The sequence below is a fragment of the Gallus gallus genome, chromosome 12, assembly GCF_016699485.2.
Source record: "Gallus gallus isolate bGalGal1 chromosome 12, bGalGal1.mat.broiler.GRCg7b, whole genome shotgun sequence".
Taxonomy (NCBI): Eukaryota; Metazoa; Chordata; class Aves; order Galliformes; family Phasianidae; genus Gallus; species Gallus gallus.
In genome coordinates, this window is record NC_052543.1 from 19,512,367 (window position 1) to 19,535,158 (window position 22,792).

A 22,792-nucleotide genomic window follows, 5' to 3' on the forward strand; every position below is an offset into this window, starting at 1 on the left:
GACGGGACGGCCGCGACCCCAGAGGACGGGCTGAGCCGCACTTACAGTTATGGGAGCACTGCGGGATGATCACTGCGATGCTGAAGTAATCGAAGCAAATCCCACAGCGCAGCAGATCGTCCACGGCCTGGAACGAGAGCGGGCTGCGTGAGCGGCCGCGGCACCGCGCGAGGCTCTGCCCGGCGGGCGGCACCGCACGGCACGGCACGGTATGGTATGACACCGTACGGTACGGCGCGGCGCGGCACGAAGCAGAGTCCCGGGCCGGGCCTCCATTCCTGCAGCGGCTCCGCGGCAGCTCTCCGCCCGAGGCCGGAACCCGCGGGCCGCCGTCCCGCTCCCCGCCCCTCCCCAGCCCCGCCGCGCCCCACGCACCTTCAGCGGGGTCAGGCTGGCCGGCCACGGCGGTTCGGGCAGCGCCAGGGCCATGGCGGCCCGGCCCGGGGCCGTCCCACGCTCGATCTCCGCGGCGCGGCCCGAGGCGATCCCGGTCCGAATCCCGCGCGCCGCCGCGCGCCACTTCCGGTCGCGGTGGCCGCCGGGAGCTGTAGTCCCGCGCGCGGCCTGCGGAGGTGTGCGGCTGTGCGCATGCGCGCGGTTCACCTTTGCGCGCAGCGGTCTGCACGCCGGTAACGCCCGGCGCCGCCTCTTTCCTTTCACGCGTCCCTATCAGCCGCTCCGGCTCTGTCGCTCCTTACGATGGAAACCACCGTGCTGTTACCTGCAGCACACGCGGCCCGGCTGCCACAGAACCAACCCCATCTGTTCGTAACAAACGCCTCTGGATAAAGACAACAGCACCTGAACTCATCACTCATTTGTATTCCCTCCTTCCTTTTGCAGCCCCGTTGGCAGCTGAGGTTCTGAAAGCCCCGTCGGACATCTCTACCCTCTGTTATGCTCCAGTTGCAGCGTGACACCCATCGCGTTAGCACGCCCGCGTTGCCGGTCCGAGCACCCGTCCGCAGCGCCGGACTGACGGGAAGGAGCCTCGGCTGACCGAGCGCAGCGCAAACTGGAATGGAGCAGTCCCACCGTCGCGGGGACGCGGCGCCGCGGGATGCGGTCGGTGGGCATTGGGATGGGTGGGCAGCGCGGGCATCCTGCGCCGCGTGGTGCTTGCCCCGTGGGCTGCCCCGCGGCGGGGCGGTGCTGGCTGCTGGGCCCGCACCCGCCTGCAGCTCCCGGTGCCACCTGTGCCCACAGCACGGTTCCATGGGCACCTGCTCTTCTCATGCAGAAATGCCTCGAAAGCGTAATGAAACCTTTTCTACAGGTTTGTTTGTCTTCCACGGTGGTTTCGGGCCAATGTAAATCAATGGAAAAAAAAAGTCACAGCTCAGAAGAGCAGCGTGGAAACTTCCATCACAGAGCTGTCAGAGTGAGCATCTGGAGCAGCCAGGAATAATATTTAACTTTCTGTTGAGCCGTTATGAGATGGACACAGCGAGCACAGCCAAGCTGAGCATCTGATAGCGCGGCGCTGCTGATGGGTCGGGGCTGACTGAGGGCAGGGAGAAATGCCACGGGGCACCGGGGGGAACGGTCTACAAATGGGAGAGCTTTCAGAAAGGGCTGCTTTGGCTCAGCCAGACGCTGCCACCATCACTTCATGCACTGCCTGCACGGCTCCTTTCCCTTGGGAAAACACGGCAAACCGTCCTTCCAACCCGCCGTGCTGCGGTCCTTCCAGGAGATGGAAAGCACCTCAATCCCAGCGCCTGCTGAGGGCTGTCTGCAGTGTCTGTATGGAGAGCGGCCTGCAGGGCTGGATCAGCCATCTGTTTTGATTTCTCATTCTAACAAAAGTGGGGAGAGCTGATTGTAACGGCACAGGCGCAGCTCCCGCAATGGGGCTGAGGGGCAGGCAGGGTGTCGGTGCCGGGTGGGCTCAGCCCTGTGCTGAGCACTCACTGCAGCCCTGGGACGTGCCATGGCACATGGCTCCGCTTCTGCTTTAGAGAGGGATGGAAAATCTTTACCTCATTTGCTAAAAGCACTTCACTGACTTTAAATGGGGGGGGGGAAGGGATTAAACATATCACTAATTTGTCTCATTTAATTCAGTCAGCAGGACTGAAAGCACTGCTCTGTGTTGAGGCTCAGAGCATTGATTACTCCATGTTCTGCCCCTGTTTCTCTTCCATTTCACTCCTGTGTTCTCTTTTCATTTCTTGCCGTGAGCACCACACAGACAAGCTGCAGTTGGACAGAGCACATGTGGGACAATCGCTGCCTCCACCAAAGCACTGAATCGTTGCCTCCAACGAAGTAAAGGACGAACTGCCCTCAGTATTTCTCAGCACTCAGCCGAAGGACCATCGGGAGAGGCAGGATTCCACCGGAGTGCTCTCATGAAGTGCTGAGGTCCCGGAGGGGCTCAGGCACACAGCAGGCATTGCTGCGCTCAGCATCACTGCAGTCACTGCGGCGGTCCCCGCACTCACATGGCCTCGTGGCTCCAATCCCCGACCCCCGATGGACAAAAGCACCCCGACGCCCCACACCCCGCACGGCCGGGGCTCTGCGCCCGGGCTGGGGCGGGTGTGGGGCACAGCGGTGCGACCCCCCGATCCCAGCAGGACCGCCTGACGCACCGAGCTGGGAAGTGTGCGCACGGATATCCACCCACGCTTATTTCTGACTTTAGAGGGAAATCAGCACGCACAGTGACGCGAAGTAGCACGGAAAGGTCATTTAAAGGCACTGTCACACGCGGTCCACAGACATCAGTTCTCTCGATCTCCTGTCGGCACCCACAGTTCCCGAGTGCCGCACGTCAGCCCGGAGATGGGGCCACGGAACCGCAGAGCTCCGCCGTGCGTTACCACTCGGAGCGCCGCGACCGCCGGGCGCCCCTCCCCGCCCCTCCCGACGTCCCGACGCGCCGCTCCGAGCTCCGCCCGTGGCCGCTCCGAGCTCCGCGGTGTTGGCGGGCGCTGCCCTCTGGCGGCCGCGGGGCTGCGCGGACCTCCGGCTGAGCGGGGATCGCCGACGGCGCTTCTGCTGATACCGCGGAATCCGCAGCTGAAGTTGCGCTTAAACCCCCGCGTGCCCGCATGGAGCCCCGCGCAGCTGCACGGCTCCCACCCGGGACGGAGCTGCGGGGCGAGCACAGCGCAGAAGTTCCGCTCCGGTCCCGCACTGCATTCCCGGTAGCCGTTGGCAGAGCCGCGCGTGTCCGCGCAGCACCGCGAGCCCACGCAGTGCCCCTCTCAAACAGCAGCCGCCGTCTCCGCTCCCCTGCCAAAGCAGCTCTCTCCATTTCAAGATAATCTCGTACTGATTGACGGACGTTAACGAGCTAAACGGCTTAGAGCGGCTCAGAGTTCAGTGCTGGGGAACGCGCCGTAGCAGCAACAGATGCAGTCGTGATCACCCCAAACGCTCCCAGCACAGCCCCGTGCAGCTCCAGGCGGTCACATCACCGCCGTGCCCGGGGACACGGACGAGCCACGGCTGTGGGGCACGCGCGGATTCTCCTCGCCCAGGAAGGGACGCTGCTCAGCCCGGCACGCCGTGCCCACGTGGCGGCCCATAAGGACGTCCCCCACACCCCTGCGGGCTGAGCATGGCGCTTGTAAGCGTTTGCATCTGCATCCCAATTAAACGTTCCCTGCCTCCCCTATTTATGGACTTACTGTCTTCTTCACACAGCTCTGCAGCGTTTCCATTGGCAGGACAGCACGTCTCACTGGGCTGAAACTGAGAGCAGAGCGCAGCGCGAGCAACAGAACCTCCCCTGGAGGCGAGGACAGCGCAGCCCAGCACGAGTACCAGCATCCCTGCCCATCCCGGCGGCACCCACCTCCCCACCTGCACTCTCATCCCTGGAGGTTCAGTGTGGGGACCCTCCGGGCAAAGACTTGTTCCCATTCGGGGATGCTCCTGTTGGGTTTGCAGAAAGGCATTTTAAATGAAAGACAAACAGGTATGGAATGCAGGGCACATCCCGGCTGGTGTAGATCCATGCAAGTCCTCCCACCTCCGTAGCAATGTACAAATTTACGTCTGCTTGAAGTTTTGGGTTTTTCATTGGCCGGCACCCCCTCCTTCCCCGTGTACCTTCACCATCTGTCCGTGGCTGAAAGCAAAGCGTCCGTCTGCGCTCTCAGCAGCTCGGCTCAATGCGCAGCCCAGGGCCCGCGGTGCCACCCTGCGCACAGCAGCCGCGGCGGTGCCGGCAGTGCGGGCGCTCAGCGGTGGCTCCGAGGCGCCGCCAGGGCCGGGAGTGCGGCACAGAGCCCGGGCTGCGGGGGGACGCGGGGTGAGGGGTGGGATACGAGGACAGCCCTGCAGCTCCCAGGCAGCAGCGGGGGCGGCGAACGCTGAAACCACACCGGGTGATTCTGAGAAAATTTAAGCAGTTTTATTCAACAGGACGAGCCCACCTCCAAGCAGTGGCTCCATCTACATGGCATCATCAGCGCACAGGACAGAGGACCCAACCGCTCTAGCTGACGGCATCGCACCATACGTTACAGAGACAACACCCACGGGGAGGACAACGACCGCGACGAGGGACGGCCCGCAGCAGTTCCTGAGGTTTCCTGACGGAACCGAAGCGCAGCACAGCACGCAGCCCGGCGCCGGGAGCCCCTCAGCCTCGGGACGGCCGGTGCCGCACCGCGAAAACCACAGCGCTGCCGTTCGGAACGCAGTCCGGCATTAGCAGAGGGGCGCCGCAGGACGGGAGACGCGTGGCCATCGCTGCCCCACGGCCGGGCCGAGGGCATCCCATAGCGCTGCTCGCTCGGCCGGCCGCGGCCCTGGGACGGGCTCAGCGCCGGGGGCTGCAGGCGCCGGGGCGGCACCGGCTCTGCACGGCAGAGAACCTCTCGAGGGCGGCCCCACCTCCCGCAGGCCGCGCCCGGCGCTCAGCAGGAACGGCCCCCCGGCCCGCACCGCCTGCAGGATGCGGCCAACTGCCCCGGCGCTGAGTGAGCCTACGGTCCTCGAGCCTCGGAGGAGGTACCGAGGAGCAGGACAGTCACTCACGGAACGTGAGCGGGTTCCGGTTATGATACTCCCACCACGTGGTTAAATTCTGCGCCAAGTTACAGAAAAATACATTTCCTCCCTAAATTTACAGTAGTTAAAACTACGATTGGAATACCGTACGAAAAAGGGGCTGCTCACTCTTCAACAGAACGGCTCGGCTTCCTTTCGTTAAAAAAATTAACTCATCGGCAGTACTTGGAAAGCAATCCATCAGCCACAGCACGGCCAAACTGTACAGAGGAGATGGGGACGCGGCTCCGAGGACATCCATTCCAAGCATTTGTTCCGGTGCTCAAAAAGGCACTTAAAGTTAAGAAAACAATTGCATTGAAAACCCACAACAAAACAGAAGAAAACCAAAGGCAATAATTTAATAGAAAAACACTGGCATTTGTACCGCATCTTCCAAAGGCAGGAAAGAAACCAAAGCCAACGAGCGCGGTTTGCTCTCAACTCGTCGCTGAAAGTATACAAAGAACCAAAGGAAGAATCCAGAAGAGCGAAGTGGATGTTCTGCGGGAGCCGCACGGAGGCGCGGCCGGCGGGGGCTGCACAGCTCCGAGCGCTGCGGGCCCCTCCCGCACAGCCCCTCCCGCACAGCCCCTCCCGCACAGCCCCTCCCGCACAGCGCGGCCGCGGGGCCCAACCGCACCGCCGGGCATCCGCACGGGTGGGAGGGAACGACCGCGGAGAAAAATCAACACCCATAGGAACTAATGGCGGTCATTACAAACGTCACCTATGTAACAGACAAGGACGTCAACACCATTCCCCTTACAGCGCTATACCGAGGAACAACGACAGAACCACTACGCACAGAACCTCCCCCACTATGTACACCGAAGGTTAGGCTGCTGCTTTTGTTTCTTTTTTTGACGTTATTTTTATTTGTACACTGAGCTACCTACTAAGTGCAAAGACCCGGAGAGCGGCGTTGGCTTTCATCTAATCTTACCCTATTTTTGTACAGCTTACACTTAAACAGTTACTTCCCAGCACTGAAGCAAATACAGCGACAAAGAGCGGGGGGGCCCACAGCCCGCCGTGCTGCTGCCCCGCATGGGGGCTGAGGGGGGGCTGCGGGCCGGCAGTCAGGCACTGCTCTGGGAGCGATGGCGGGGATGGGGCTGAATTACAGCAGGGGTCACCGGGCGGAAACCCGCACAGGGAGGGAGGCTGCAGGAGAAGCACGGAGCGCCCTGGACTCAGCGCTACACAGACGTGGCTATCAGACACAACACCATGCAACCCCAGCTCTCCCTGCACGTTTTCTTCTCTGGGTTAAATGTTCCGAGGAAAAACAAAATGTCAATTTCTTTGCATAAAATCCAACCGCTGCATTATATAGTACAGAAAGTGCAAAATATCGCCCCATCAGATCGGCTATACATCTGATATGGTCAAATATGGCTCATGCTTCGCATGCAAGAAGACACAATCTGAATCAAGACCCTCCCGTACTGCTGTGCAACTGCCCAGGAGCCGCTGCCCCGGAGCCCCTCGCCTTCAGCCCCATTCGTTGAGATATCGATAGGTAGAACTAAAAAAAAAAATGTTATGAGGAAAGGGAAAAGCATCATCTCAGGCTGTGTAAGTTCTCTATGTACGCTTCATCACGGGTTTGGTGCCAGTTCTTATCTGCTGCTGCTGCTGCAGCCCCAGCCCAGGGCCTGCGCTGCACCCGGCTGTGCCAGCAGAGCCCGCCGAGCCGCCCCGTCTGCTTCCCCATCAGCACGGGGTGCAGCACAGCTCCCAGGAGCAGCCTCCGATTGCTGGGCACACAGCTGCGATGGACGGCCGCACACACAGAGCTGGGAAGCAATGACAAAACCAACCCAGCGTGTCTGGCAAGGATATTTCAGAGCCAGTTTCTGAGGTAAATCTACTTCTGTAAAAAAGTCACCAAATTCTGTACACTTCTTTTAATATATACTTCTACATATAACGTGTATTCTCCAGTGATGACACACAGATCTGCTGTCCCCCTCTGCCACACGGCTGTGAGCCCAGGGAGCGTTCCAGCCAGACGGGGCCCACGTTGCACACCCACACACGTACGGCTGCGGGAGCACCGGCGGCGCTCCCCGGGGGCTCCTCCTGGGCACAGCACTGCCGCCCGGCTACATGGTGCCCGACTTGTCTGCGCCGCTGGGGAACAGCTTCTCGGTGGGGGTGATGGCGGGGCTGCCCACCCCCGAGCTGCTGCTGCTGCTGGAGCGGTGCTGCACCGCGGGACGCGCCGGGCGCATGGGTGGGGGCCGCAGCTGCGCCCCGGCCAGCCGGGCCGACAGTGCCGGTTTGAAGGTGGTCATCATCTCGGCGGTGGAGCTGCTGCTGCGCCGCATGGCGGCATCGGGGTCCCGGATGAGGATGGTGTGCAGGGGGCTGGCGGGCTCCGAGTTGGCGGCGCCCAGCGGGGGGTTCTTCAGGAGCTCCAGCGTGTCCAGCACCACGTCGGGAGCCTGCTTGGCCGTGTTCTGCCGCTCCAGCTCCCGCAGCTCGTTCAGCGCCGTGCTCATGGTCTTCTCGATGTCCTGCCAACGGCACCGGCACAAGGAGGTCAGTGCCGCGGCATCGCGCCCACCCCCGGTGCCCTGCCCTGTGTGCCAGGGGGGGGGAACTCCAACCTTGGAGTCCCTCAGTGCAAAGCGGGAGCTTAGGGAGAAGACAAAGCCCACGCTCTGGCAGCACAGAGGTGCCCGCTGGCTCAGATGTCAGTGGGAGTTTGGTCACCAACTGCAGAAGCATCAAATCTCACGTGACACGGACACCAACCCTGGTACCTACAGCACCCTGCCCCCCTCAGGGACAGGACACCTCTCCCGGCCCCCAAACCTGCAGCCTCCAACAGGCGTGCGGGACCTCTGCTACCCACGTGCAGGTCATGATGCAGGCAGGTCACGTGCAGTGGCAGAAAGGCACAGTGATGTGCACAGGGTGAGTGGCATGAAGGGCTCAGGGCTGGGGGAGGCAGCCCCAGGCACTCCCCACAGGACAGGGGCAGCGGGTCCCCATCTCCCACCCGCCAGCCCTGCAGGAACCAGGGCCCCCCACAGCCAGCACCTCCCGGCCGCCCGGCTCATGGCATCCCCGGGTCTGCCCAAAGAGATCTGTCAGACAGGGAGCCCGAGTCAATGGAAAATGTAAACTTAAAGCAAATTTGGTCAATTGCCTACAACTGGGCGCTGATCTTCACACTCAGAGATAAAGAGGCCCTAATTTGGCTTCATTTCAGTCAGCCTTAAATGAATTAAGGCCACTTTAACTCAGAGACCATCTGAAAAGTGATTCACAGCAATCGAATCAACCATCTCAGAAGTAACTCCGGTTAACTCTCCTCGCTGTCCTCGTATAGATGAGTCCTTATGTTATGTATACAAAATACTTAGTAAGCCTTAGATCATGTTCAGCTGAAGGGAATTAATTATCAAGTTAGCTCCAATTAATTATATTAAACTGTGCAGAAAATGAGTGGAAATAATTCTCCCACAGCTCAGCCTTAGGACTACCAAGTTCAGTCCAACTGACTTCACAGTAAATGCTCATTTACATCAGCTGAGTGAGAATCCTTTCCAGAGTTTAAAAAAAAGAAAGTGAAGGAAAGGAAAGGGGACACATTGTGCTCTACCCCCAACACTCTCTGCTCCTCCGGAGGCATCCCCTGCACCTGAGATTGGTTCACATCACATGTAAGCTCTTGATGAACAGAGAAGCTGGGCAGCGTGCTGCAGAGCAAGCGCACAAGGAGCGTGATTGGTGGAAAAGCAGACAGGACAGTAAGAGTTCTTCCTTTCTGCCATTATTGTTACCTATCCCACTGACAGCAGGCAGTCCTACACGTGACCTGCCAAGCCCCACAGAAGATCCTTCCATGTGACGGGCAGCAGCGTCCCCAGCAGCCGCCATTCTTCTCCCACCACCACTGTGCCTGGCCAGGAGCAGCACACGACACGTGGCCTGGAAGTGCTGGCACATGGGACTCTTCCGCATGGCCCCGGCCACACAGAGGCACAGGAACACTGCAGCTTGCTCCATGGAAGTATCACACTCCACGTTGTTAATGGGGTTAGTGGCGCCTGGCTGACAGCTGCCAGCTAGCAGCAAGGAGAGCAGACCACAGGCTGTGCTGACAGCAGAGCACGCTGAACAAGCAGCATGAAACTGCGGTGATGCTGCGGACCATGAATGGCTGGGGACATCCTACTGTGCTCAGACTAATATCCTGAGGTCCTACACATAGCCACCAAAAAAAGCCTGAAATGCATTAAGCACCAGCTAAATTCTGACTTACAGATGCTTTCTATGGAGCGCCCAATGAAGGTAATGCACGTCCTTCCCAGCAAGGGAACAGCTGCCTATTTCAGTGGTGCATTGAACACCTCTGCCCACTGTTGTGTAGAAGCAGTGTGTGGGGAGCAGCAGTACCTCCTGTTAGACCAACCAACAGGGCTGGAGGAGCTGACAGCACGCTGCTGGCTTCCATCACTAAACCACTGCAGCTGTAACAGCACCACCACTCTGAAGTGCTGTGAGATGAAAGCGGCTCTGCAGTGCTTATCCCTGAATTGTTTTACCTCTTGATCCACGGGCACTGGGAGCCACTCACCACCCTCTTACCTCAGCAAGCGCTTCTGCTTCTAGAGATTTCTGATCTCCAAGACTACTGTGCCTGGTGGATCCACAGGTCGATCGCAGCGGGTGGCCGTCAGACAAGGCCTTCCTGTCTGGGAAATTGATGCTCCCTGCACTGCCGAATGTCGCCATCCTGCGCTTTTCGGGGCTCTCAATCCTGCCTCTGCTTAGAGGAATTTTGTGGGGGCTGCTAGGGCAGGCGGCCGCTCGAGGAGGAGTGTCTATGCCAGGACCCAGCCCCCGGGGTGGGCTGTGGGTGTCCCCCCCGCTTCGACGGCGAGGGATAGCTGCGCCGTCAGACCTCAATCTCACTCTGCAAAGAATTCATCACAAGAGCGGGTCACCGCGCGTCAGATACAGGCGTCTGCTTGCATGCTGCAGGGCAATCTCTTAGCTCTGGGAAGCCAGACCAAATCAGACTCAACCCCTTCAGCTCCAGAAGACTAAAGCGAGAGGACAGACAGACATTTTAGCCAGCGCTGAGAAAGGGACAGCATTGTACCATTTTAGTTGTTAAGATCTACATCAGCAATCCACATGAACAGAACGTTCCCTTCTGCCCTGCCCTGCACACTGACTCTCCCTGCACGTGGCAGTAACCACCTCTGTGTCCGCAGGAAAAGGAGAGCTCCCTACCGGCCCATGACTCCGCCAAAGCCGTAGTCCACGAGGTGATCCGTTGGGGACTGGATGTCGTTCTTGGAGGAGGCCTTGTCATCCAGCAGCGGGCCGCTGCTCGCCTCGCTGTCCGCCTTCTGGCTCAGGCTGTCGGAGAAGGCATCATCCCTGGGGAAATGAGACCCCATTCAGGCTGCCACTGTAATGAATCTGGGTGCGGTACTTACAGCAGGAGAGGCGTCTATAAAGGACAGGCAGAGCTGCAACAGCAGCTACATACAGGGGAGAGACCAATGCTACATCTGCATCCTGCCACCTTGAGTAGGCAGTGGCAGACATGGCGTAGGCACACCAAGGGCAGTATTTAGTGCTTGGCTATGTCAGCTTGAGCAAGAGACAACCTAAGCCAACACGTGGAGGGGCATGCCAGAACATATCTAGATTTCTCAAGTCGTTAAATGTGGGAAAACCAGACCTATTAAGGTGGCTAAAGATGGGCCTCATGTTGGTAGGTGATTTTGACATCCTGGGTCAGCACACAATGCCTTTACTCACATGTCTTGCACCACAATGTACTGGTGGGGTATGAGACCATCCACACCATTGTGTCTCCCTTCCCACCAATCTTCTGATGCCCGATGGTACAGGAGGAGCGAGGCCCCTTTCTTAAAGGACAGCTCTCGTGGAGACCGTCCAACGTAGTCAAACTTTGCTATGGCTTCAATCTGCTCTACTTCTGCAAAGGAAGAGAAACACAGAGAAGCTCAGTATGACAATCATGAGGGCACAATAAGCCCCAGAAAGAGAAAACCTCACCCAAGAAGCTCTCATCGTGCTGCCCGAGCTTCCCAAGAGCATCTTACAATGAGCACAAACCATCTTATTTTCAGATCCGACTGATTCTTTTTGTTCTTTCAGCCTTCCTGGAATTTCTCACAGGCTCACAAACTACCAAAAGCTGCAAACCAGATGGGGAGCAGCTGAAATTTCCCTGTGTACATATGGCATCTTTGTCTATGCTCATATTTTCTTCCAATAAAGTGACTTCTTTGGTTACAGAGCACCATTATCTTCCAGACCGAGATCTCACCAAGCTGTATCAGATACAACACCCAAAGCCCCCCATTACCTTCTCTTCAATTCCCTGCCTCACCCTCGAGACAGCCTGGCCTGAATTACTGATGAATAACAAATACCCCCCCCTTTGGGGATGCCCACAGAAATGATGGTATCAGCTCTGAACTCATCTCCCTGCCCAGAAGGAGGTGCAACATCAGCAGCCACCTCGGGCGGCATTCCACTGACCCAGCTGCACGCTGCCCCCTGCGGGCAGACCCCACTGCAGCCAGCGTTTGTCAGACAGGAGGTACAACAGGAGGCACAGGGGCAGACACCAGGAGAGGAGCACTCAGCTGCGCAGCACCCTGCCACGCAGCACGGTCTAACAGTGGCACTGCCGCTGTGCAGTGACATTTGCTGTCTCTCAGCAGCACCAGCTCGATTCCCAGCCTGCAGTGGAGCTGCAAGTGCTTCATGGGCAGGGAAAGGCCATTGCTTTCTCTGGGTCTGTGCACCACAGCTTGTAATGAGCATGTCTCCTGTCCAGTTCTGCCTGCACCCTGGTCTTGCAGTCGCCTTTGTGGTCAATATGAAGCCCATAAAAACAACCCCTGTACTCTTCCATGGAGTCAGACTGCAGTCCTTGCACATCCTACAGTGAAAACCTATAAGCAACATTAATTAACATGCACACACACTGCCAAACAGACACATCCACATGCCAGACAACAGTCCAGCCTGATGTGATGAGGGGCAAAGCGCACAGTGCTTTCCTACATGCACAGTCCTCCTAACACAGATCCAAGTTTCTGCAGCTCACGTGTGTGCTCACCATCATCACTGGTGTGTGGCTCCGTGCCGTTGTCGTGGTCAACTTCATCAATGGTGCCTGGCTCACTGTGAGGGCTGTCGCTGAAATAAACACATGGCGCTTTAAAAGAGACAACAAGATTCTGTTCCCAAGGCACTTTGCAAAAATAAGTTGTTGAGGAGCCCCAGTGATACTCAAAGGAGTTCTGGTTTTCCTTTTAAAATAAATATCTCAGTCCTACAAAATCACAGCAAACCTCCAAGCTACTCTGAGTACGGCAGACACATGCACCACCACAATGCTCCAGCCCAGAACTTCACGTCCCATTGCTCGTGCATGTTACTCATATTTGGCAAAACAGAAACAAGTGATAACAAGTAAAATCTCCTACTCATTCACAATGATCTTTAGCATTTCATCCCCAGATCCTGCATATCTTACTTGTAACATTTGCCAGAAATAAAGGTAGAAAGGCACACTGCATCTGCACAGAGCCAAAGCCATCCCAGCACTGCGCTCAGCTGCCCTGAATGTTAGATCTGAACTTCCTCAAAGCTCTCTTCACAACTCATCCTCTCAGGGATCTGATCCCCAGAGCCCTTATCTTACACTCACGCAGCTGGAATCAGTTCTGCTTATCACGAATCCAGCCAAAGCCCTGCATTTTGTCACAGCTTCACTCCCAAACTGCAGCACAAGAAGATAAACCCCAATGAGGGGAACCGATTTTGCTGCGTTCTGCACGCGATGAAGTTCTGCCCCTGCTCCTTACCAGTACTCCTCCCCTCCAGTCATGCACTTCTCATAGACAGGTCCTTCCAGCTCTCTGTGGCTGGGGAAGATGCCCTCATGGTTGATGATGATGGTTTTGATGACCTCATTGACATGGGCTTGACAGGACACCGGATCCTGCCCATCTGGAATGTGCATCAGAGTGGGCCCAAAGCAGATGGCCAGGTTGTAGGGATCCATCATGTTCTCATCGCTGTACTGTGACAAGCTGCAAGCATACACATCAGGGAGGTGTGGTATCCTGTCCCCATTAGCTCAGAAAGATGTCCCACCAAAGCCCCCCCAGCACCCAAAGCCACGATCAGCACTGAGCTGTGCATCTTCCCCAAACATGGCCAGGCCAGGCCGAGGAAGAGGCAAAATACAACGTTGTGGCAATACCAGAAAGGAACTCATGCAAAAAAAGACAGAGAGGCACTGAAATAAAGGCAGATAATGAGCAATTTAGGAAAGAAAGAGACTCACTGATTGAGGAAAGCAAACAGATATCTCATGACAACGATGACAGCCCGGGGCAGAGTGACGATGATTTGCTGGATCTGGTGCACCCTCTCGGTGGGATTCTCAGTTTCTGGAACACATGGAATAGGAAGTACATCTTTAAACCTACTCAGGATGGAGCACAGGGCACTAAAGGGACTTATTCCTGATCTGGTACCCAACTATACAAGGAAAACAATAGCACAAATCCTCATTCAATCCACTGGTTTACACTACAGAGTCAGCAGAGAATGAGCACAATGCTCTTCCCACAGGTCAATCCCTATGTATGGCCAAGATTTAGTGTAAACAGCAGATAAAGGCATTTCCATGGTTTCATTTTTAAAACGCCTGTTAATGCATTATTTAGTTACTCATTCAGCAGCTCCTCTGTTTGTCAAAAGCTTCAGCCAATTTGGCTCTGGAAAACGGCACACCATTTGGTGTTCTAGTGCAGATTTTAAGATAAGGTTTTTATTAGCTTCGCTCTTTCATGGGTACAAATATCAGGTCTTCCTCAGCCCTTCTGCTTAAGTTTCCCACTGGTTTTAAAGGGAATTTAATCTGAGTTGGCACTTTAAGATTCACTTCTGCCCTTTGGCAAAGAACACTGAAGCCTGGGGCCAGGCAGCCCTGGATGCGCGGAGCAGACCGCATCAGTGCAGGGCTGCTTCCAACTGACATTTGCTAATCAGAATGAACTTCCCTGACACCGCCGGGCTGCCATGCATCCAAAAATTCAGAACCAATTTTGGCTTCAAGCCAAAACCAGAAATCTTTACAGTGGTTCTGTTTCAGAATTTTTTTCCTTCTGAACAACGAGTTCATCACACTACAGCTTCCTGGTTCTCTGTTTCTTCCATTTGTGTCTATATTCAAGAATACATTAAAAATAAAAATATCAAACACGGGATGAAGCAATACAACAACAGGCATCTGTTCTAAAACCCAGAGGAACAAGCTGTCTTGAAGTACTTGCCTTTCTACTCACCAAAATGTTTCGACTGGCTGCAATTCAGAGGATTAATGGAGTAACCATCAATCGCTCTACAACACAGGCATGGCCCAGAATGAACCTTTGCTCACAAAGAGCCTTTCCTACCCATCTGCTTCTCATGCGTGTTTAAGGGACGGCTCCATGTAAATTTTCAGTTCCCCATAAGGCAAAAGGAGAAAACAGCCCTTCCTTTATCATCACTCCCCATCATGCAGGCAGGGAATCATGCAGATCCCAGGGGCAGAACCCAGAAAGTTAACTGATTATGCTTGCAATGAGAAGCTCCCAAAAGCTTAACAAATGGTGCAAGCCAGCATTAATTAGGGTTTGGCTGCACAGCACCCGGCACACTTCCCAGAGCTCTGCTCCTGCTGAGCCCAGGGGTAGCTGCAGTCTGCTCGAAGCCCAGTGAGCTCCCTGCCCGGGGCAAGAGCCTGGTGCAGAAATAGCTTCCTTTGCTCACAGTGTTACAGGCGTGTTGCTCTGTTTTACACATCAAAAGTGAAAGGCAAGAGCAAATTTCAAACAGCTACTCTACAAAATAACTGCTCCTAAGAAATAAGGATACATTCCTCTTCTGGAACAAGCCCATCCCTGCACCGTTCCCCTCCAGGCATCATCTAGATGTCTTGACATTACTAAATCTCTAGCAGTTATGCACATTGACATTATGAGGCAGGAGGGAGCCCTGAGCAGTGACAGCTGAGCAAGGGCACAGCCCTTCACTCATCAGCCCCAAAGCACCCGCAGGCCAACAGGCAAACCACACAGGCCAACACTGCTCCCATAAAACAAAGCTGTCCTGTTGCCACAGCGCACAACACTCCTCCACCGTCTCCGATGCACTGAATTTATTCTGCCTTCTTTTGCCCTATGGGAATGATTTCCATGACTTGCCAATAAACAAACGCCATCACTACAAGGTACTGTGAGAAATAAGGCCCAGCTGGGAGATCTGTTTCTTCAGTTGCACAGGAACAAGTTGGGTTGGGAGAAGTCAGGACAGAACATAGGGGTGATCAGGCTTCTTCTCCCCTCAAACCAACCCCAACAGCTGGTTCACAGCATTTCACGATGAAGAAGCTCAGCTTCTACCTCTGCTCACATCCCAGAGGTTTGTTTTTCTTTGGGCAGGAAAAACAAGCAGCAAATACTTTCAGAACCCAACTGTGCGAGGTTGAAACCAGTTTTCTGACCTCGTGGATTGGAGGTTTCCTGAGCAGCCATGAGGCACTGACCTCCGCTTTGCTTCGCAGACAATGCTGAGCTAAAGCAGCAAACTCTCTGGGTCCCAGCAGCACGGCGTGCAACAGCTCAAGAACAGCTGTGATCCATGCAGACAGACTGTGCAGGAAGACATTGCCTGCTATGTTCAAGTGACCAGAGAGCCCTCATGCAGAAAGCAATGTGCATACAGCCCACTGGCCTACGCCTGAAGTTGATTCTTTGGACTTCAGAGAAGCCATAGCAAGATGTTACACCTCTGCCTTACCTCCAGCGCTGACAGCACGCATCCTCAATGCCTTTTCCTCATGATTTCCATTGCAGACCTATAGCCCTTCTTACAGCATATGCTGCAAAGCACAGGTGTATTTGCCCTGTTTATTGCTTTACTTGTCCCACCCTGTTCTCCAAGAAGACATGTCATGTACTTACTTATAGTAGATACCAAATCTTGAAACCTTTCCTTAGGAAAGAGGGGGTTTTCCAGTCCTCGGAAATACAGCTTCAAGACTCCAGCCACTGAGTTAATGTCACGTTCATTTTGATCATCAGCAAGGGGATCTTCACCTGCCCAGGGAAGAGTTTTTACTTCTGGCATTGCAGTCAGACCGGACCAACACAGCATGGTTTTTCCCCCCTCACTTGGTAAAAACTTTCCCACAGTTCAGAAAACCCTCATGTGTGGAATGGTAACTCTGCGTGTTTTCTCAGCCAGAGAAGAGCTTATTAAGGCACTCCGTACCACAGCGCTGTGCTCAGGCATGCTGCAGCCTTCCCTACAGAAAGCCAGGGCATGTAGTTTACTGTTGACGTTTTAAAGCTTTCCTGAAGAGGAGGATGTTATTAATTGATTCTATTGCACCATTTCCAGCCCAGTGCTTTTTTTGCGTTTAAGACAACAGCTTGGAGAGCTGAGCAGATCTGAGCTATGGTAGAAGATGGCTTGAGAAGACAGGCTTGTCTGGAGTATGCAGTTAGACCTCTGGAACAGAGCAAACTGCTCTGGATAGCACTGTCACTCTCATGTTGTCCTGGCATCTGATAAAAGCTCCTTAAAAATGGATTCTCAACAAATCATTTTATGGCTTCAGCACTAAATGGCTGTGGAGAGGATCTCTGCAGCTCCCCCCACTGCTGCTATTCTCCCCCTGGGTGACTGCCACTGCAGAGATACAACACCAGGACAGCCAGAAGGAGAGAGCCTCCTAGCTTCTCTCACAGGAAGGCCTTTATTAGTGGATTTACATAAGGCCTGGTGCCCCAACACCCCCCAAGGTGCCACCACTGTCCCCAGGAGCACGGGCAGGAGGAGGCCTGGCCAACGCACCTCGCTCAAAGGAATTCTTGATGTCATTGACTTCCACCTGTGAGCCAGGAACTCGGAAAATACCCTGCTGCTGAAGGCCTGGAAAAGAACAATTTGTTTTGGAAAAGATTTGCATAACTGCTGTACAATACTTCCTGGTGAAGGACAGCAGAAACCAGCAGTCAATGCACCCAGAGAGAAGGGCTCAGAGAGCAAGAAGCAGACAGCCCAGCACGAGCCAGCCCTGCTCCTGCTCTCCAGCAAGGCCCCCAGATCAAAGTGCTGGAAGAGCTGCTGCTGGCCCAGGGCCTAAGCAAGCAATTTAATGTGGATGAGTGCTAACAAGACCTAAATATTTGTCAGTCATCCAACGTTACATCACAGTCAGTGCCACTGTAATTATAACCTGAGGCCACACAGCAAGGGCCGAGGGCATCTCTGCTGCGTTTCCCTGATGGCTGCAAGTAACTCATTACCTCCGCAGAAAGTTTCACCGTCAGTACTGCTGAGTTAACTTACCATACAAATTGATGTAACGAATGCAGCTTTCTACTACAAGCGGAATGGCCTGTCCTGAATCCTTCATGGAGGAAAGAAGAAAAAGGCAAAAATTTACTGGTTGACTGACAATAAAGCCCAGAAAAAAACTGCAAAAACAGTTTTGAAAATCAGTGCCATTGAGTTTAGTAAGAGGACAGGCAAGAAAAGGAGGTGTTACACACATCAAGCCATCTAGCAGTGCTGAATACACTGTGTGCACTCGATTACTCACAAAAAGCTTTCACTGAAGTGTGTGACAAAGACTTGCTCACTATCTGGCTGAGACAGTGGGCTGATGCAACTGGATCACAGTTACTCCATTTCACAGGTGTAATGCTGAGCCAAAATAAATCTCGTGCTGTACCTGACTGATGAAATAAGCTTCCAGTAACAGAGCTTACAACAATATTTCCACCTAAAGAAAGAGCCAATATCAGCAGTTGCTAAAGAAAAAAAAGAAAAAAAAAGAAAAGAAAAGCCCCACTGCAGTCTGTGAGAGGCACTCTGCCTGCGTCTGAGCCTACGGCAGGTTCTGGCTTCTCCTTCCCGGCCGCCCCTCGGGGCAGGAGCTCAGGGAACACGAGCAGTGCCTGCTGTCACAGGGGGAGCTCACGTTCCTCAGGGCTTGGTTTGGCTCTCTTTACCCCAGTGCAGTTGCATTTCTGTCTCTGGTCAATTTACTCCGTCTCACGGACGGGCCTGCAGTAAATACCTGATTTCTTGTTCGCGCATTCCTCCTTCCTCTGAGAACACAAAAAAGCAGCAGAGCAGGAAAAAAAGAAGAGATTAAGGAAAGATGAGTTCAGTTAGAGGTAAGCGTCTCTTTTGGAGGCCGTGAACGCTCAAATGCAATGGCAGCTTAGCGAGGTCCAAGCCCAGCCTTGTGGCACCCGCCCGCCCTCCCCAGCCCGCGCCAGCACTGAGCCTGGCGGCCGGAGCAGCCCCCGGCATCACCCGCAGCGCCCCACTGCAGGCAGCACCGCACAGCGGCACTCGGCAGGAAGGGCTCTGAGCAGCACCTCTTTTAAAAATCAGCCTGAATACAAAACCCCGGACAGCAGGGTGTGAGCTGTGGGCCGAGCCCCAGGCCCAGCCTCTGCCCAAACCAACACTGCTCCTCCGCTCGGCTGCCAGCAGTCGTGCTGAGATGCACCACTTGGGCTGCTTAGCATTTTTCTTTTCTTAAAGGGTCAGAATGGCACATCTGCCCCCCCAGCACATGGTATTTCACCTCAAGGCTGCAGTCCCTACAACTGGGAGACACCCGGGAGCTCCTAAGTCTGCCTGCTGCTTCTGCCCTGGGGCAAGAGCACCAAATATGGAGGAAAATGGAGAAAATGAGGGAGCGCGTTGTTAAGGTTTCTAACGAGCACGTTCCGGGGAAATCTGCCTTGAAAATCCTATTTCCTCCTCAGTGGTTTCCCCACCTCAAATCCATTACAGTGTATGGGGAAAACACCCCCAGCCCCGCCGTGCCACGCTCCACGGGGCCCAGCAGAGCCGGGCAGCGCGTGCTGCCCTTCGCTCCACGGCAGGGAGCCGCCGCACGGGGTGGGAGCTCAGCCCGGTGCTGCTGTGGGGACGCCCCGCTGCCACAGCCCAACGCCCCGAGCTGCGGTGCGGCCATGATGGACTGGGGCGGCTGCGGGGGGAGCGGGCACTGCCGTGGGGCGCCGGCCGCTCGGCTGGGTGCGGGGCAGGAAAGCAGTGGGCAGACAGGACAGGAAAGCCGCCATTACATTCACAGCGTTCATCAACTCTTACTGTCAGCCAGCGAGTACCTTAATGAACGTTTCCATATTGCCGTTAAAGAGTTTATGATTATAGACTGAGAGAGGCCTAGGTCTCCTCATTTTCTGTGGCTTAGGGGGAAGACATGGGGGCCTGGGAGAAAATGGAACAAAAGAAATCAACAGAACACCAACATAAATGCAATGAACGGGTGAGATCTCAAAGGTTATGACTGAGAACAAGAACTACGCCCAACAGAAACCCCCATGGTGAGGACCCGGTGCACGGCCGAGCGCTGCGCGCTCCAACCTCTGACACAGCCATCAAAGGGGCTGATCTGGTGCGTGTCTCAAAGACTCCCGGTTGCTACCGCAAAAAACAATCATCCCCAGCAGTGACAAAGCGGTACATACACCAACAACCACAGCCTGAACGGATGATGGGTTGGCAGCAATTTCCTGCATGCAGAACTTCCTTCATTCAAGCAAGTAAACAATAAAGCTGCTAAGCACAGCTCAGCACAACTGCTGTCACACACAACCCGCAGACACAGCTCTCCCTCTCTGAGGTGCCAGCAAGTGCAACCGCTGCCCGGTGTTTGCTCTGCTACCAAGGATAACATTTGGATGTAAAATGAAGGATTTTTAACACCACCCTCCTACTTCTACCACTTCAGCACTCTGCCAGCCTGAAAAAGCACCAAGAGCTGCTGAAGTGTTCAACCCATCCCTTGGTATACCCCAAGCAAACCAGTTAGCCTTTGGAAAACACCAAAGCAATCCTGTCATTGAGAAGTGCACCCCATTCTGCTCATGCACTGCCTGAAAGAGGACAGTGGGAACCCCCCTCTGCAGCCGTCTTCTCTCTGGGAGAGGCTCACAGGGACGTGAATGGCCGTCGGTCTTTCTGGCAGGAAGAAGTCACCAGGAGCCCAGGATCCACAGAAACAAGTGAGCCCTGTCAATACCCAACAGCCAGCACCGCCAAACAACACAGGGTGGCACTGCACTGTGAAGCAGTATGATTCTGCCTGTGCCACCCAGGACCAGTGGGCCTCACCAGCCTGGGGAACAGATCCTGAGGACTCCACTGACTTCAGCAAGGGTTACAGACACTCGTTACTCTTGGAATGCAGCCATGGAGACACGTGACTTATTTTAGTGTTGTGATCAGGGGTCTGGGGGGCTGCTTCTGTTAATGGTGTTTGCATTCTGATTTCTCCTTCTGATAATGAAGGACATTAAGACACAAGCACCCACATCTACAGGAGAGAGAAAAACGGCATAAATTCTCTAAGTGATCTTGGATCTGTCCTCTAGCCCAGCCTACACTGACCACTGGAGCAGAAACGATCACTGCACTGACCCTGACCCTCAGCCAAGCAGCCACACGCTGCAGCCCAGGGCTGCTTGCTGAGGTGCCATCTCCTCTCAAAGTGGGCAGTCCTCCTCCAGCTGTGTCTGCAGGAAGGTTGCTCTGCCTGAGCTCACAAGAAGGAGATTGTCTCTTGTTTGTTTTCCTTTATGCAGTAAAAGCAAAGGCTGAAACAAAAGCAAACAGAAGCAGCAGGGAGTTGTGCCATCATCCTTCACGTAGGAGGCTGCTATTCATTCCTTTGATTGTTTTGGCCTTCATCATCACCAGTCCATGGGCACCCACTCCTGAGAAACAAAGTACTCAAGAGCAAACTATTTCAGATTTGGCCTGGTTTCATCAGCCAGTTCAGCAGAAAACCTGGCCTGGGGCTCACAGAGGACCAGAGCTCAGCTCACACAAGTGTGCAAGCCAACGCCAGGGACTGGAGATGTGAAAGCCCTGCAGGACAGCTCTGCTGGGTCCCTGGGAAAGGCAGTGACAGAGGAGGAGCAGCTCTGTACCCACTGCTCTGCAGGGGCCCTGGATGAGCCAAGTACCCCAGGGCATCCAGCACTGCAGTAGGTAAGGGCAGCTCCAGGAACAAAAGGCTGCAGCGATACCTGAGGATGTCTGGATTTCTTAGCCTGCATCCCTGCTCTCTTGACAACTCCGGGCTCAAAAGTTCCTTCTTTGCCCTGATGGCACCTTGTACTGGAAGTCCAGCACTGGTGCTTCTTGGCCTGGCACAGCACTGCACTGCAGCCCATCTCCGCCAGCAGGCAGCAGACCAAGGCACCCTGCTCTCTCTCTCTGTCAGGCAGCCTCCTTCCTGCCTGCCTGGGCAGCCCTGCCATTACCATCTGCTTCAGCATTTCAAACACGGAACGCATGCAGCTTTTTTGCTGGTACTGCAAATTGAATTAAACACTGAAATGGGATTGTAAAAAGATGATGCAGAGAGAGGTCCTACACATTCTGAGGAGACATCAGCAGGCTTTGCTGGCCCATGTCTTACTGTTGTGAAAGCAGCACACTCAGAGCAAGCCACCAGAGCTCTGTGGAGATGCTTTACAGACTGGACGCAGATCAAAGTCTTCTTCCTTTTACATTCATCACTAGCACTATCTCCTGCTGTAGCTGGATGAAAGTGTGGGAATACAAACACTCTCTGTGCTCCTAGGCAAAGTAACAAGAGACAGGAGAGGCTTTCAGAGGATGTATCAAAGCCTTTAAACAAACAGGGATGGTAGGCAGCAGGTGGACGTGTTCACATTGCGCTGTCTGAACACAACCCAACCTTGGCTGTGCCTATCAGGCACTGCAATGCACCGTGCTGACACAGCACTTCTGAGCCAGTCAGCTAGAAATTACACTGCAGCAACACCAAAGTCCTGCTTGTCATCACCCCAACTACTCCACTGGAGGCAGCGCAGCAGGGAAGCATGTCAGCGACATGGGGAGCGGGGTCTGCCTGCCCTCCAGCCCCACCAAGCTGCATCAGCAGCAAAGAAAGCCACCCTCACCGCGGCCAGCACAAGCCAAAGATTCTTCCCAAATACAGATGAAATAAAAGAAACTTCTCACCTGGTTGTTCCACATTCGGCTCTTTCACCTATGAAGAAAAATAAGTTCCCATTAACTCTTCACATCACTAGAAAATTGACCTAAAACACAGCTGCACAAGCACTCACACCCCCAGTTCTTGCCCTGTAAGCCCCGAGTTAATTGCTTGTGGCAGAGGCTGACTGTGCCTGAAAGCCCTGCAGGTTACAGGAGATGTCGAGCTGGTTGCTATGCAAACCCCTTCCATATGAGGCATTAGAAGTCCAGGGCTCAGTCACAAGGGAGGGAGAGCATCTTCTATTCCCACTGACATTAAAGGTTATTTGCAATATGAAGTCCATCTTGGAAAAAAAATAACGAGATGCACTGCAGGTCCTCTGCAATAAGTGCTCATTTACACTAGATGGGTATTGGCCAAATTCAAATAGGAAAGGGGGAGGCTGATAAGGCCTGAAACCCCTGGGGAGGCTGCTGAGATTATCCAACTGCCTCATGGAGGACCACTAATAGCATCTGAATACAGTGGTGTAATTCTGCTCCCTGGCTCTTCCTATGAGATAACAGCCCATCTAATCATCATCAAGCAGACTATTCTGGCTGTCAATATTCTCATTCCCTTCGTGTATTTTTAGCACTTGGATTTCACATAACCGGCAGCATATTACCGTGATAAGATCTGTTC

General features: G+C 54.6%; 2 protein-coding genes and 1 long non-coding RNA gene across 11 annotated transcripts in view; 1 reads left to right on the forward strand and 2 right to left on the reverse strand.

The window, feature by feature from the left end:
• Positions 1-518, reverse strand: part of RAD18 (RAD18, E3 ubiquitin protein ligase) — a 34,276-nt gene extending 33,758 nt beyond the window's left edge. Inside the window, exons 1-2 of the mRNA NM_001030603.3 lie at positions 376-518; positions 46-127 (exon numbers count right to left, since the gene is read on the reverse strand). Of these exons, the coding sequence (NP_001025774.2) occupies positions 46-127; positions 376-429 (136 nt within the window). The 5' untranslated portion in view covers positions 430-518. The remainder of the gene's footprint in view (positions 1-45; positions 128-375) is intronic.
• Positions 519-1,171: 653 nt separating this feature from the next.
• LOC121106670 lies at positions 1,172-5,748 on the forward strand. Its single transcript, XR_005839442.2, has 2 exons — positions 1,172-3,931; positions 4,381-5,748. It is a non-coding gene; the product is annotated as an uncharacterized LOC121106670 (long non-coding RNA).
• Positions 4,348-22,792, reverse strand: part of SRGAP3 (SLIT-ROBO Rho GTPase activating protein 3) — a 68,115-nt gene continuing 49,670 nt past the window's right edge. Inside the window, exons 11-22 of one of the 9 annotated variants that reach the window (NM_001389276.2) lie at positions 22,132-22,159; positions 18,173-18,203; positions 17,440-17,500; positions 16,942-17,019; positions 16,047-16,181; positions 13,379-13,484; positions 12,894-13,121; positions 12,143-12,222; positions 10,807-10,987; positions 10,270-10,419; positions 9,619-9,946; positions 4,348-7,535 (exon numbers count right to left, since the gene is read on the reverse strand). In NM_001389276.2, the coding sequence (NP_001376205.1) occupies positions 7,122-7,535; positions 9,619-9,946; positions 10,270-10,419; positions 10,807-10,987; positions 12,143-12,222; positions 12,894-13,121; positions 13,379-13,484; positions 16,047-16,181; positions 16,942-17,019; positions 17,440-17,500; positions 18,173-18,203; positions 22,132-22,159 (1,820 nt within the window). In that variant the 3' untranslated portion in view covers positions 4,348-7,121. The other 8 variants (NM_001389275.2, XM_015293125.4, NM_001030604.3 and 5 more) reach the window with 8 other exon arrangements.